We start from the raw sequence: 12,398 nt of genomic DNA, 5'->3' as shown, positions 1-12,398 counted from the left end.
TTAGGGCCAAATGAGTCTTTTATCTATTATAATTTTTAAATGTAAAACATGATAACTAGAACACGGAAACCTAGAGATAAAAACAAGGAAAGAATAAACATGGAATGGTGTTTAGGTGTTATAAGTTATGACATGTGATGAGGTGTTATGAGTGCAGTTCTCTGCTCATTCAGGAGGGGTCATGTGTCATCTGATTTATCTGGTAATAAAAATCACTACTGCTATAAATATTTCACTATATCTAATAGTAAACTAATGATTATCCTCATCATTACTATAAATATTAATAATCCCTAATCCACCTATTCTAGAAGAAATACTGAACCATATTTTTATGCGGTGAGCCTCATTGGGGCCAACAGGGAAGGTCAAACCCAGAGACAGCTGATTGTGATTGGTGTGGGATCGAACCTATAACCTTCTAACTGGCTGCCAACCACCCTTTTTTTAATCTAACTCTGGCAAATGGATTTAGTGCTGTAGTGGGTTACTCTCTGACCTGAACAGCACAGAGCTGCTGCTGCAGCAGCTGCTGAAAAAAAGAGACCTAGGGGGAAAGATCCTCTTTATCAGGGATAAAGGATAAAGGATAAAGTTGGGGGTATTATTATTATTATTATTATTATTATTATTATGTACAACAGTGTGGAAACAGCCGATAAGTTTGCAACAGTGGACTTATTCTTCCATAGAGAGTAATTATATGTAAATACATAGATAATTGCATTACCTCACAGGCTCATATGAGTCTACTACCTTGGAAAGCGTTTAATTATATGGGAAACTTCAGGGAACATTTACTGAGGGTTCTGTGATAATTGCGTACAAATATATAGATATTAAATAGATACCATATCTTTTGAGTAAACATGGTCAATGAACAGCAAATGCAGACATTTAAGTAATGTGGTTCATTTAGCCACAAAGCCATACTCAATAAATGTGAACTTATTGTACTTGTTACACAGACTTTTGGCCTTTATTTAAGTGTTAATCTAACAACCGGTTGGGATTTATTCTTTTGTTTATCTCTCAAGTTGACATGATCTGGGCAGTGGTTCAGAGAACCACTCCCATAAACATCAAAGATTGGTTTAATGTCACACTGTCACTTTCAGTGATGCAAGATTGTGAAGGTGTGCATGTTTGGCACGCATGTTGCTCAATTATGACAAAATGATGTAATTGTACAAAGGTAAACAGTGGGTTCTGCACTTTTAAAACATCTGCTAAATGAAAACAATATAAACAGCTCATTGCAGAAACAAATTAAATGTCTGATTTGACTTATTACTTTTTTAGTGACAGGGAATTTTACTTATTACATCTTTAATTAACCAAATGCATCATAATTCTAACCAGCTTCAGACTGATGTGCTGTCTGATGGCTATGGTTAATAAATATTGTTGGACAAAGAGTCACATATCAGTTCTGCAACCATAGATCTGCCATTTGGAACCTGCCTTATTTGCATGAAGTTAGCAGCAGTCAGCAGTTTTATTGCTGGTTTCAGTCTGTTGTTGTTAAATTAAATTAAATTAAATTAAATTAAATTAAATTAAATTAAATTAAATTAAATTAAATTAAATTAATTTTGAGTTAGACATGAAGCTGCTACTTTGCTAGTTTATATGATCAATGCTGATGGAATTTGAAGAATATGTAAGGGTAGAGCACAAAAATAAATGAAGACTAAAAACTTGAATCCTTTGCACATCAGTTTTAAATCCTTGGTAGCTACCAATTCTTCCACACGATGGTGCCATTGCATCAGCCTTGGTTTTCAGTTGAATAACGTCTTAAACTGATGGTCAAACACAAGAACACCTTTTTATTTTCACCAGGTTGGTGTTTGTGTAAGTCTGCACTGCTGCACACACTTTTTTCATTCAATAAAAGCAATGCCTCATGGATAAAACTTTCCACACGTTGCTTGCTTCATCGAGCATGAAGAGCCAAACTTTTCAGACATCAGAGTGTTGATAGATCAGCGATTAAAAAATTATGATCATGGATTAAATTGTGAAGGAAGTTTAACAGGGCACAGTTGTGACATGTCTTAGTCTTTCATCATATATGTTTTACACACATTATGAGGCATATCTCTTAAACAGCTGCACTGAATGTGTGGAGTGTGTGTTCGATGTTAGAAATAATACCACAATAAATTATTCTAAAAATTTGCCAGAATACTGAAGCAGAAGAATTATTTCACCTTTCAACATGACAGTAACCTCAATCATACATACAAATTGGCAGAAGAACGGCTTCACCAGAAGAAAATGAAAGTTTTGGGATGGAATCCAGATCTAAATCCAGTAAAAAGAATCTGTAGGGTGACCTGAAGAAGGCAGTGCACAGGAGATGCCCTTCCAATATGTCAGATATGGAGTGCAAGAGAGAGCTGGCAAATATTGCCAAAGCAACATTTACCATGTTGAAAACAGTCATACTGAAGAAAACTGAATGCTTGTTGAATCCCAACGTGCTTCAACAATGAACTACTAGTTTAAGGTTGCTCACAGTTAAGCAATCAACCTAGTACATTTTAACAGATTTCAGTTGAATTCTGCAGGTTATGAGTCACATAAGAGCTGGTGAAAGTTTTGAAAGGATTTATTGTCATCTAATTTTCTATCCACAGTAAGTTATTAAAGTTATAACAGCTTCATTATTTGATCCTTAATGCCACTGTGTGAGACGTGAGAATAAACCTAATTTAATCTCTACAAATATATTAAACAATCAATGAGGCTTTTTGAAAACAATGTACATTGTATATTATGATTTATTATGGTCTGTTATATGTGTGACTAACACTCATAAGCCATTGGCACATTTTTATTTATTTAAAAGTAGGCGTCAAAACAATCGAGTTCAGAGCGAAGATATTTACTTGTAAAGATAAGTACTTGTAAAGGTTAGAAGGCATAACAGAAAAATTCCACAGTTTTGTCTGAGGCTTTTAAGTTTATTACTCAGAGTGGAATGTAACCTTATAAATCAAAATAAATTAGCCCAGTGATGCTTCCCACAAAGTTTATACAGCCTTTGCCATGTGCATCAGCTTGTCTGTAGGATTAGTCATGACAGATGAGGCAGCAGGGGCTGGGTTTTATTCATCACAGAGGTAAGAGGTAATTCTCTTTCAACTATAAGATTTTACATATCAGAAACAAACTTGAGCTTAGTAGGTCAAAAAATGTCAGTACAACTTCAGATTTACAGCAGCACTAAACATATTAAACTGTCATTATTAACAGAATCTGAGCCAACATGCAGAATCAGTTTGTTAAATACTACATCTACTCCTGTTGTTACCATGGGGATTAGTGGAGTAAGTAGCAACCAGGTGCTACTAATCAAATGAACTTCATTAGCTGATCATGATCAGGTGTGAGCACCTCTATAAAAGTTGAAGTTGTAGCAGTCTGAAGCCTTCAGGTGTGTGTTAACATAATGCCAAGGAGGAAAGACATCAGCAATGATCTTAGAGAAGCCTGTCCATCTGGGAAGGGTTATCAAGTCATCATTTTCAAACCATTAGGAGTTGATCACTTTGCAGTCAGAAGGATTGTTCAAGAGTGAAAAAAAATCAGTAAAGTTGCTGATCTTCCCAGAAGTGGATACCCCAGCAAGTTCACCCTGAGGTGGGGTTGTGCAATGTATAAAGAAACTGGAGAAATCACTACAGCTACATCAGACTCTTCAGGTTCATGTTATTTTTAAATGTCAAAATTTATGACTGTATGATTAGAAAGAGGGAACAATTACGGCTTGTTTTTAAATGAGTTACCTAGAGAAAACCTCTTAACAGTGCAGCATGTTCTCTATTCAACTTAAAGTGAGTCACTGAGCATTAGTGATCATGTTATTAATAGTGAAACACATTCATTACACTCTTTTGGTTTCATTTCTGTGAAAGAAAAATGACACATACATCACTTTACAAAAGAATTTCTTTAATCTGATTTTACAAACGCAACATTGGTAAATTTACATATATTTTTAGCTCAAGTGAAAAATAATACCTCATTACAAATTTGCTACACACATACAACATCCATTCATCCACCTATTTTTTATACCTGCTTATTCCAACACAGGGTTGCTGGAGGCTGGAAGCTTTTCCAGAAGCTACTAGGCAGGGAACAACTTGATTAATGTCACCCCTTGAAGCTGTTAGATAAATATCATCATATCAATGCTACATCATTCTAGTAGAATGCATTATAAAATCTAGATATACTGGAATGAACTGAAAATCTTTGTTCCTTGTAACATGAAATGTCATGTTTTTTTTCTCCACACTGTTACATTAGTAAAAACTGCTTTTCAGAATGAAGATATTTTGACACTCAATTAAAAAACAAGAAAGAGAGTTACAGTACAAACTTATAAAAACACAAACTGTTGGAAATTTGTTTACAAAGATATTTGAGGGAGATATATCTGTTACACTTTTCAGTCTTTGTGTATTTTCTTTTGGACTTTCGTCACAGTGAGAGTAGCACATATGTACAGGGTGTGAACCCACAATGAAACACAATTAAGTTTAAGTTTAAAATCCACCAACCAAAACTTCTTTCATTGTGGTTGCAGGTTCAAAACAAAGCACGTATCTAATGCATGTATTAAGTTTAGCAGTTTATTTACATTTCATGACATGAGAACAGAATCACTGAAATATTTTAGTTAACTTACTTTAATGCATCACTTTCACAGACAGATCTGTCTTTCCATTTTACAGGAGTGTCTGCAGAATAACTCAGATAATCCGTCCTCTTGCTTTGATGCAGCATTTTTGGGCTGCAAAAAGAGAAAATGTTGAAGCAAAAAAATTTTACTACTCAAAATTGTATAACAGAAGTATCTGCTTACTATGAATGTGAAACTTGCTTGATTGTTATTAACATTGTAAAATTGCTTTCATAATTGTTCATTTTCAATCTGTATTGTATTTAATAGTTGCATTTAAATTGTTTTAATTGTGTCTTCATGTTTTTTTCTGCTCTGTAAAGCACTTTGCTAGAAATTTGGGGGTTTCTTTGAGGTGTTTTTTTTTTCTCAAGGTTTTCTGTAGGCTCTGTCTTAGCACGTTGTTTTGGTCTTGTATTCCTTGGCCTAGGGAACACAGTGTCTATAAAAATTAAACAGGCTGGAAGCGAACAGCCTCACTCCTGACCTGTTCAGGCAGAATCCATGTGTCTTATAAAAGTGCCTGCGGTCCCAAAAGAAGTTGAAATTGTCCATGAAATGAACTGAATGTGTGGTACATGCAGCCAATAGCCATGTATTCGGACTAAACAACCTGCTGAATCTCTCCACTCTTCCTCAGACCGGAGGGAGAGGACTACTGATGAATATTCGGGCCCCCAGATAGCAGATTGTATCCAGGAGTTCAGTAAAGTCCCGTTTCAGCACCTCAGATTGATGTTTCACAACATCATTTGACCCCACATGCAGTATGAGGTTTTCCACAGTAGGGTGTGCAGCTGCAATTTGCGTAATTTTGTTTCTCACATCTGATACAATATCCACACAGCATGTTCGTACATTTTCTACATACATTTTTTTTTATTTCTTTCACACCAAAGTCACCAACAATCAGAGTTTGAGGCCCAGCCCTTTGCTTTTCTTGTCGCCTTTTACTTTCTGAGTTGTTTTGTGGGCTTACACTGTTGTGTAGGGAGATTTCATCTCGGTCATCAGATGTAGATCCAGAATCCTGCAGCAGTGGAGCAAACCTGTTCTGTAGTTGCATGTCTAGTTGTTGAAGAGACTTTTTAGTTTTCCTTTTGACAACTGGCTATGACTGTGTCTTGCTTGGGAGAGGGGTTTAAGGATTAATGTGATCATAGTGTCATTACAGGTTATTCTTAACAGCAGAATTTTACCATGTCTCAACTCAACATGAAGTACAACTTAATCAAGTTTTGATTTACTGTCTTCATTTTTTTCTCATTCAAAAACAAAAACATTGATTTGTTTTATGTTTCACCTTCTTACATGGATAAGATCCAATGTTCTTTTTCTTTCAGCAGCAATATGCTTCTGTTTCCTATAGCTAGATTAAACTCTAAATGGGTGAATGAAAAGTGAAAAGGGAATATTCGTCACTAACTTATCAATGTGAGCCTAAATTGATACAATAAACTTGAGGGTGCAGTCCTCACTATCAGAGGTGACAATCGCATACACACTTTTCAGATTCATGATGCAGCGCAATGACAGTCGGATTGTGTAATGCTAAAAACAACTTGAAAAATGCCCAGAGCTACACCCCAGACTCTATGGACTCAGTATTTTAAATGTCAAGAGTCATGACAGCACAATTGGAAAGAGGGAACAAGTATGGCTTGTTTTTAAGGAGTTGCCTAAAGAAAAACTCTTCCTGAAAAAGAACAGCACAAATGATGTTTACTTCTGAACAAACCAAAACTTAAAATGAGCCATGCAATAAGACAATGGTCCCCCACAGCAACAAACCTACAACAGGTTGAAAAAAGGAGAAACTGAAGTGTTGCAATGGCCCAGTCTAGGTTTAGACATCAGCCTGACAGAAATGATTAAGAAAGTCTGTGCATGTAGAAATGTCTGCAAACATCAATGAAGCTGTATTGGGTCAAATTTCCTCCACAGAGATGTGCGTTCTGTTACATTAATTCATTGCTGCTTTATAGGTCTCTACCAATAAAAAGAAGGGAAACAACACCACGGTTATAAAAACAAAGCGAAAGTGTAACAAAATATTGCTGTCCTCCTGAATGCTACTGATCTACTGAATAAGTAGGGTAAAAATACACACACACACTACTCTGCTGAAACCATCACACTTATTATCAAACAAGAGCAAGTCCAGTTCTTGAGAGCTATCCTGCAACTCTTATTCAACAACCCTGAATCAAATGGCTGAATTTCCTCGTCCACATATCATTCAGCTCTGCAGAGGTCTGGTAACGAGCCGTTCATTTGATTCAAGTGTGTTGTAGAAGGGAAGCATCTAAAAGTTGCAGGATAGTGGCTTTTGATGACTTGACTTGGACACCCATGATCTTTATGTAGTTAATTAACATCTTTGAAATTGTAGTTGTCCTCTTTTCAATCTGTTGAAATTGCAGGGGAATTTGACTGCAGATGTGAGTGAAATTATGTAAATGTGTGTCTGGCTATAAGAGCACTATCAGATGTTTTTATCTTCTTCCCTGACCACAGATGACTCTATCACATCCTGTAAAAGAGGATTTTATAGGATTGCAGATAAGAAAAATACAACTTATATGACAATTGTAAACAGTTGTAGTATCAGACTCATTGCTGTGTGTTACAGGTTTCTTCAATGTCTTTGGTGCACTGAACTGCACCTACATTTTATTTAACCTTTATTTTAACAGGCAAAACATTAATAACAAATTCATATTTAAAATGTATGCCTGCCAAGTGCCCGAAAGCACTTGTGTGACAGAAAAAAACAGATAATAAAAAAAAAAAAACACGTAACTTTTAATCATCCCAAAAAAATAAGATCCCCCTCAGGTGCCCATTCAGGGGATTTTGTGAATGATAGATACACATTGCTTCATTATTCAAATTGTTTTACAAAACATGCCACCACATTCAGAATGTTAATAGCCACTTTGGAGCTGGAGGATTTAGCTTGCAATCACAACCGAACTGGTTGTGATTGCTCTTCGTTTTCGCCACCACTTCACGTCCACTGTTACGTTTGTACACCGGCTGCTATGGCTTTGAGAATGGTTTATAAATGGTGCTACTGCTTGAAGAATGTTGACTTTTTTAGATAACAGATGTTTCAAACTGTCTGTAGAATAAACAATGAACCATGGAATTCTTTATTATTACAAAAAAAAAAAAAAAAAAAAAAATCTTTCACCAGGCTTCAGCAAGTATCAAACTAGTGCCATACTACCATTACCTCTGGTTCTGCCCACAATTAATTTCAAAATAAAAGTATACCACCTGACATTGGCACAAGTGTAAGAATAGCTTTTGATGCGTTGCTCAGGTTATATATCATAGGTATCATAAATAGAATTCAAAATTCAAATTTAATTTTATTAAATCATAAATGCCTCTCAATGCATTTACCAATTTGGTAGTGACTGCTGCTTACACAAAGTATTGGTTTTGGCAGGACATTCTCCAACACACTAGTGCTAACACACACCTTTTTGTGAATGTTTATTCATTCTTGTGTATAATATGCTTTGATTCTGTGCTTTCTATTTTTCTTTTTCTGTTTCTTAAACTGGGGATTCCCAGATATATTTAGAGGATTGCCAGATGTGTGGGGTGTTCTTTATTTATTTATTTTTGTTTATTAAAGTTTTTGGTCTTGAACACCAATGTAGATTATCCTGGTTGACGTGGTATTTTTAGTCTATGAGAGTGTAAAAGTGACTGCAAAATCCTCTAAAATCATTTGTCTAAAATTATTCCAATTCAATCAAGTGTTTTAAATAGTGACTGTAGGTCCAGCTGAATGTGATGTGTGGCAGGCAGTAGGGTAAATATTGGTTTCATTTGTGGGGACCGCTGTAAAAAGGAAAGAAATTAAATAAATCCTGGAACTTAGCTCTGGAGCAGGCTAGCTCCACAGAATAAATCTTCATGGTAACTTATGTCATAACATTTCCCACTTTCCACTATCCTGCTTTTGTGCAACCGGATCACAGATGAATCGATCCAAGATGACCAAAATATCCCGGCTTGATCCTTTATGCAATAGGGCCCTGGAAACAGTTACAGGGGGATTGGAGTGTATCCCAGCAGGTATAGGACGAGGGGCAGGGTACCCCTTGGACATTGCCTGTCTATCACAGGGCTAACACAAGAAAACAACCAACCACTCACCCTCACAATCACTCCTAAGGAGAATTTTGAATCGCTATTTGACCAAATGAGTATGGTTTTTGAAAGGTGGAAAGAAGCTGGACTACCTGGAGTGGATCTACAAATGCACAGCGTGTATTTGGGAAATCCACACATAAATGCCTCAGGCAAGGAGGTAACATTCACACCATCATGCAGCATGTCTCCACTCAAGTATTTGAAAAATTCTCAACAGGGATGATGGGATTTAAATCTTGGTTTACATGACGATCAAGCTCATGACCAAATAAAAGTTGATTTTAGTGACATGAGACTTGATCTAATGTGCTGATTCTCAGGCACACATTACTGAAATCATTTGTTCCCCCTGGAGCAAGAAAGCAACCAATAATAATTAGACAAGTCCTTTATGTCTGCATTTTCAAACTGCTCTTTGCTGGTGGACATAATAACAGACACCAGTTTACAGAAATATTTCTTTACTTGGATTTTATAAATGCAACAGTATAAAATGTTCATGCATCATCAGCTCAGAAAAAATCTGCTATATTACAAACACAGTGAAAATGTAAGAAACTTCAGTGTCATTAAAAGTTGAGGTAAAGCTGATATCTATCAAATGTATGTTTAATCCATGATAAAGCATCAAACCATTTTAAACAACTTGAGTCATGTGACCCCTTAAAGCTGTTAAAAACGCTGATATAAATGCCCCAGTATTTAGTAAAATGCATTATAAAATGGAATTATACTTAAATGAAAACTGAAGTTCTCTAAAAGATTAACTTTTCACCACTCAGAGTTACAGTAGTATCAAAACTTCTTTTCAGAATGAAGATCTTTTGTCAAATCATTGAAAACTTATGAAAGTACAAATGCTGAATATATGTTTACACAGTTATCTGAGGGACATACATTTTTGTTAGATTTTTCCGGTTTTGTGTACATTCACTTGTCGCATCATTTTCCCTTTATACTTCATCCAGTCATTGAACACTGTAGGATCGGCACAAAAGGGTCTCTTCATGCCTGCTGTATAGAGTCTGTGAACCCACAATAAAACAAAATCCGGGTTAGGTTTTATAGTTCAGTTCTTGTTAATTGACACCATTTATATACCAAACACCATCTGATATCTCTTGCACCATCACCGCAGCACATATCTAATGCATGCATTGGGTTAACAGTGTATTTACATATCATGTGATGAGACAAAAATCACTGGAAGCTTTTATTTAACTTTCACCACTTACTTCAGTGCATCGATGTCACAGACGCCGGTGCTGCGTTGCATTTCCACTTTTATTACTTTCTTCAGAATACCTCGGGAAAACTTTCTTGTGCTGATGCAGCATTTTGGTATGCCAGCTGTAAATAATAAGAAAAATGTTGAAACAGAAAAAATTAAATACTCTGTCAAATATGTATGTATATTATCAGTATTCCACCTATTTATGGATATTTATCAGTGCGAGCATCTGAAACTGATTCAATAAACATTTCTCTTGGTTTGAGCAAACATGAGGGTGAAGTCCTTACCGTTAGATGATGTGATGGCCAAGACACACAGGCAGACAACTGCAAACACAACTTTCAGATCCATGATGGCAGCGCAACTGTAAAGAAGAAACGTGTCCTCGTTGTTTATATCCTAGCAGTGAACACACCTGTGCACCCACCCACACGCTGCAGGCAACTTTTATTACTATGTGATCCAAACAGCGAGCATGTCTTTGAAATCATGATGCTTCTGAATACATAAAAAAAAGCTACAAAACTGGGATGATATGCAAAGTTAAAATAATTTATAAGGAAAAGATTTAAGGAAAAAACAAATACGTTCACTTTTTAACTTGGACTATTTAACTGTTGATGCAGGATTATTTTGTTGCACAGGTATGCTTCACACAGACAGGTTTAGACTGGTTTAATAGCTACTTTTTGTGCAGATTCTCATTTAGGTCATGGAAACTGTCATTCACTCAAATGTCAGTCTGACAAAAGCCACACCTGCACACACAAAAGACATCAAAAGTCACATATGAAAAGATCCATCCATTCATTATACCCAATAATTCCAATGCAGAGTCTGGAGCAAATGGAGCAAGAGAGGCAACTGAATTTAATCAGAAAACAAATTAAAATAAGTAAATAAATAAATCTAAAGTAATTTATTTTATATTTTCATGGCAAATATAAGATAAATCTTGGAAATGATGGTAGCAGTACATTGCAGGAATCTTAAAAAAAACCAAAACAAAACAACAACAACAAAAAAACTTAGCAGCATGGTTGTGAAACACTTTAAAAGCTACGGTACACTGTGTGCCTGGTGTTACTTTCACTTCTCCGACGCATGTTCTGCAAATTAATCAAGCATGTGAGTAGACAATATAATTACTGATTAAAAAATGTTGCTTTTCCCCAGGCAAAGTTTTAGGTAGCAATATGACAGATAAGGTGATTATAAGATGATGGAAACCAGAATGCACTGGTGTGGTGAAAACCAAAACTGACTAAACAAAGCTTTGTCGTATGATTAACTGTTGAGCATGCATAACTTGATTCTAGAGTTTCCCACGTTCAGCTAAATCCCGCATTAAGCCTCAGAATAACACGACTCATTTGTGCCACTTTGTGTTCTTCATGTCTGAACTACAAAGATGCATAAATTGTGTTTTCTAGGGCCAAAACTCTCTGACATGTTTGTTTAGTGAGATAAATGTGCAGGACTTGTGTCTCTAAACAGCCAACGTGGTCATGGCTGGTTCCAATAACCTAACTAAGCTACATCAATAGTAGGAGTTTATAAGGATGTTTGTAGTCTATATTTCAAGAAACCTGAAAGTCAGTATGCTATGACTTCACCACAGCCTGAAGATCTTAGATAAACATTCACTTATTTCTTGTAGGAACAAGACAAATTAATGTATACAGATCATTTCCAAAAATAAGGTAACCAATAAGAAGTATGAAGCAATAAGACAGGAGAATTATACACTCCATGAGTTAGATAAAACACAAACATCAACAGGAAAAATGCATAATCATCATCATCACTGTCATCATCATCATCAGGCACATTATTAAGAAAATACATGTTTTCTTGCTTTTGTGTGAACCTAAATCAAGAGGGTAAGTTGCAGTAGAATGTAAAATTTAACAAAGTTAGGACAGATATTCAGGTCTACTCATGTTTTTGAGCTGAGACAACTCGTATTAAGTTGAAAATATCTCTGAAAAGTTTAAGGCAGCTTATGCAACAAGTTGCCTCAACTTATTTGTTAATACAAACAGTCTCAAGTTAGTCCAAATTAATATTTCAATTTACACTATTAATGTAGGGATAGGCTCCAGCCCCAGCAACAAAACTAAATAAAATAAAACAACCAGCTGTAAACTCAACAACTTAAAAAAAATGCATTGTGCATTCACCAGCTTCATGACTTTTTAAATGAAAGTGGAAATCTTGATAAATTTCAGTCCGGCTTCCGACCTCATCACAGCACTGAAACAGCTCTGGTCAAAGTGTTAAATGACATTA

The 12,398-nt window shown here is 35.7% G+C and overlaps 1 protein-coding gene across 1 annotated transcript; it reads right to left on the bottom strand.

The window, feature by feature from the left end:
• Positions 1 to 9,316: 9,316 nt before the first annotated feature.
• ccl27b (chemokine (C-C motif) ligand 27b) lies at positions 9,317 to 10,551 on the bottom strand. Its single transcript, XM_041999843.1, has 3 exons — positions 10,394 to 10,551; positions 10,108 to 10,222; positions 9,317 to 9,897 (listed from the first exon to the last, which is right to left on the bottom strand). The coding sequence occupies exons 1-3, from the start codon at positions 10,455 to 10,457 to the stop codon at positions 9,777 to 9,779; spliced, it is 300 nt and encodes a 99-aa protein (XP_041855777.1). The 5' UTR covers positions 10,458 to 10,551; the 3' UTR covers positions 9,317 to 9,776.
• Positions 10,552 to 12,398: the final 1,847 nt, after the last annotated feature.

This window comes from Melanotaenia boesemani, chromosome 11, assembly GCF_017639745.1.
Source record: "Melanotaenia boesemani isolate fMelBoe1 chromosome 11, fMelBoe1.pri, whole genome shotgun sequence".
Lineage (NCBI taxonomy): Eukaryota > Metazoa > Chordata > Actinopteri > Atheriniformes > Melanotaeniidae > Melanotaenia > Melanotaenia boesemani.
Note: the sequence above shows the minus strand (reverse complement) of the source record. Positions and strands in the feature narration are given on the sequence as shown.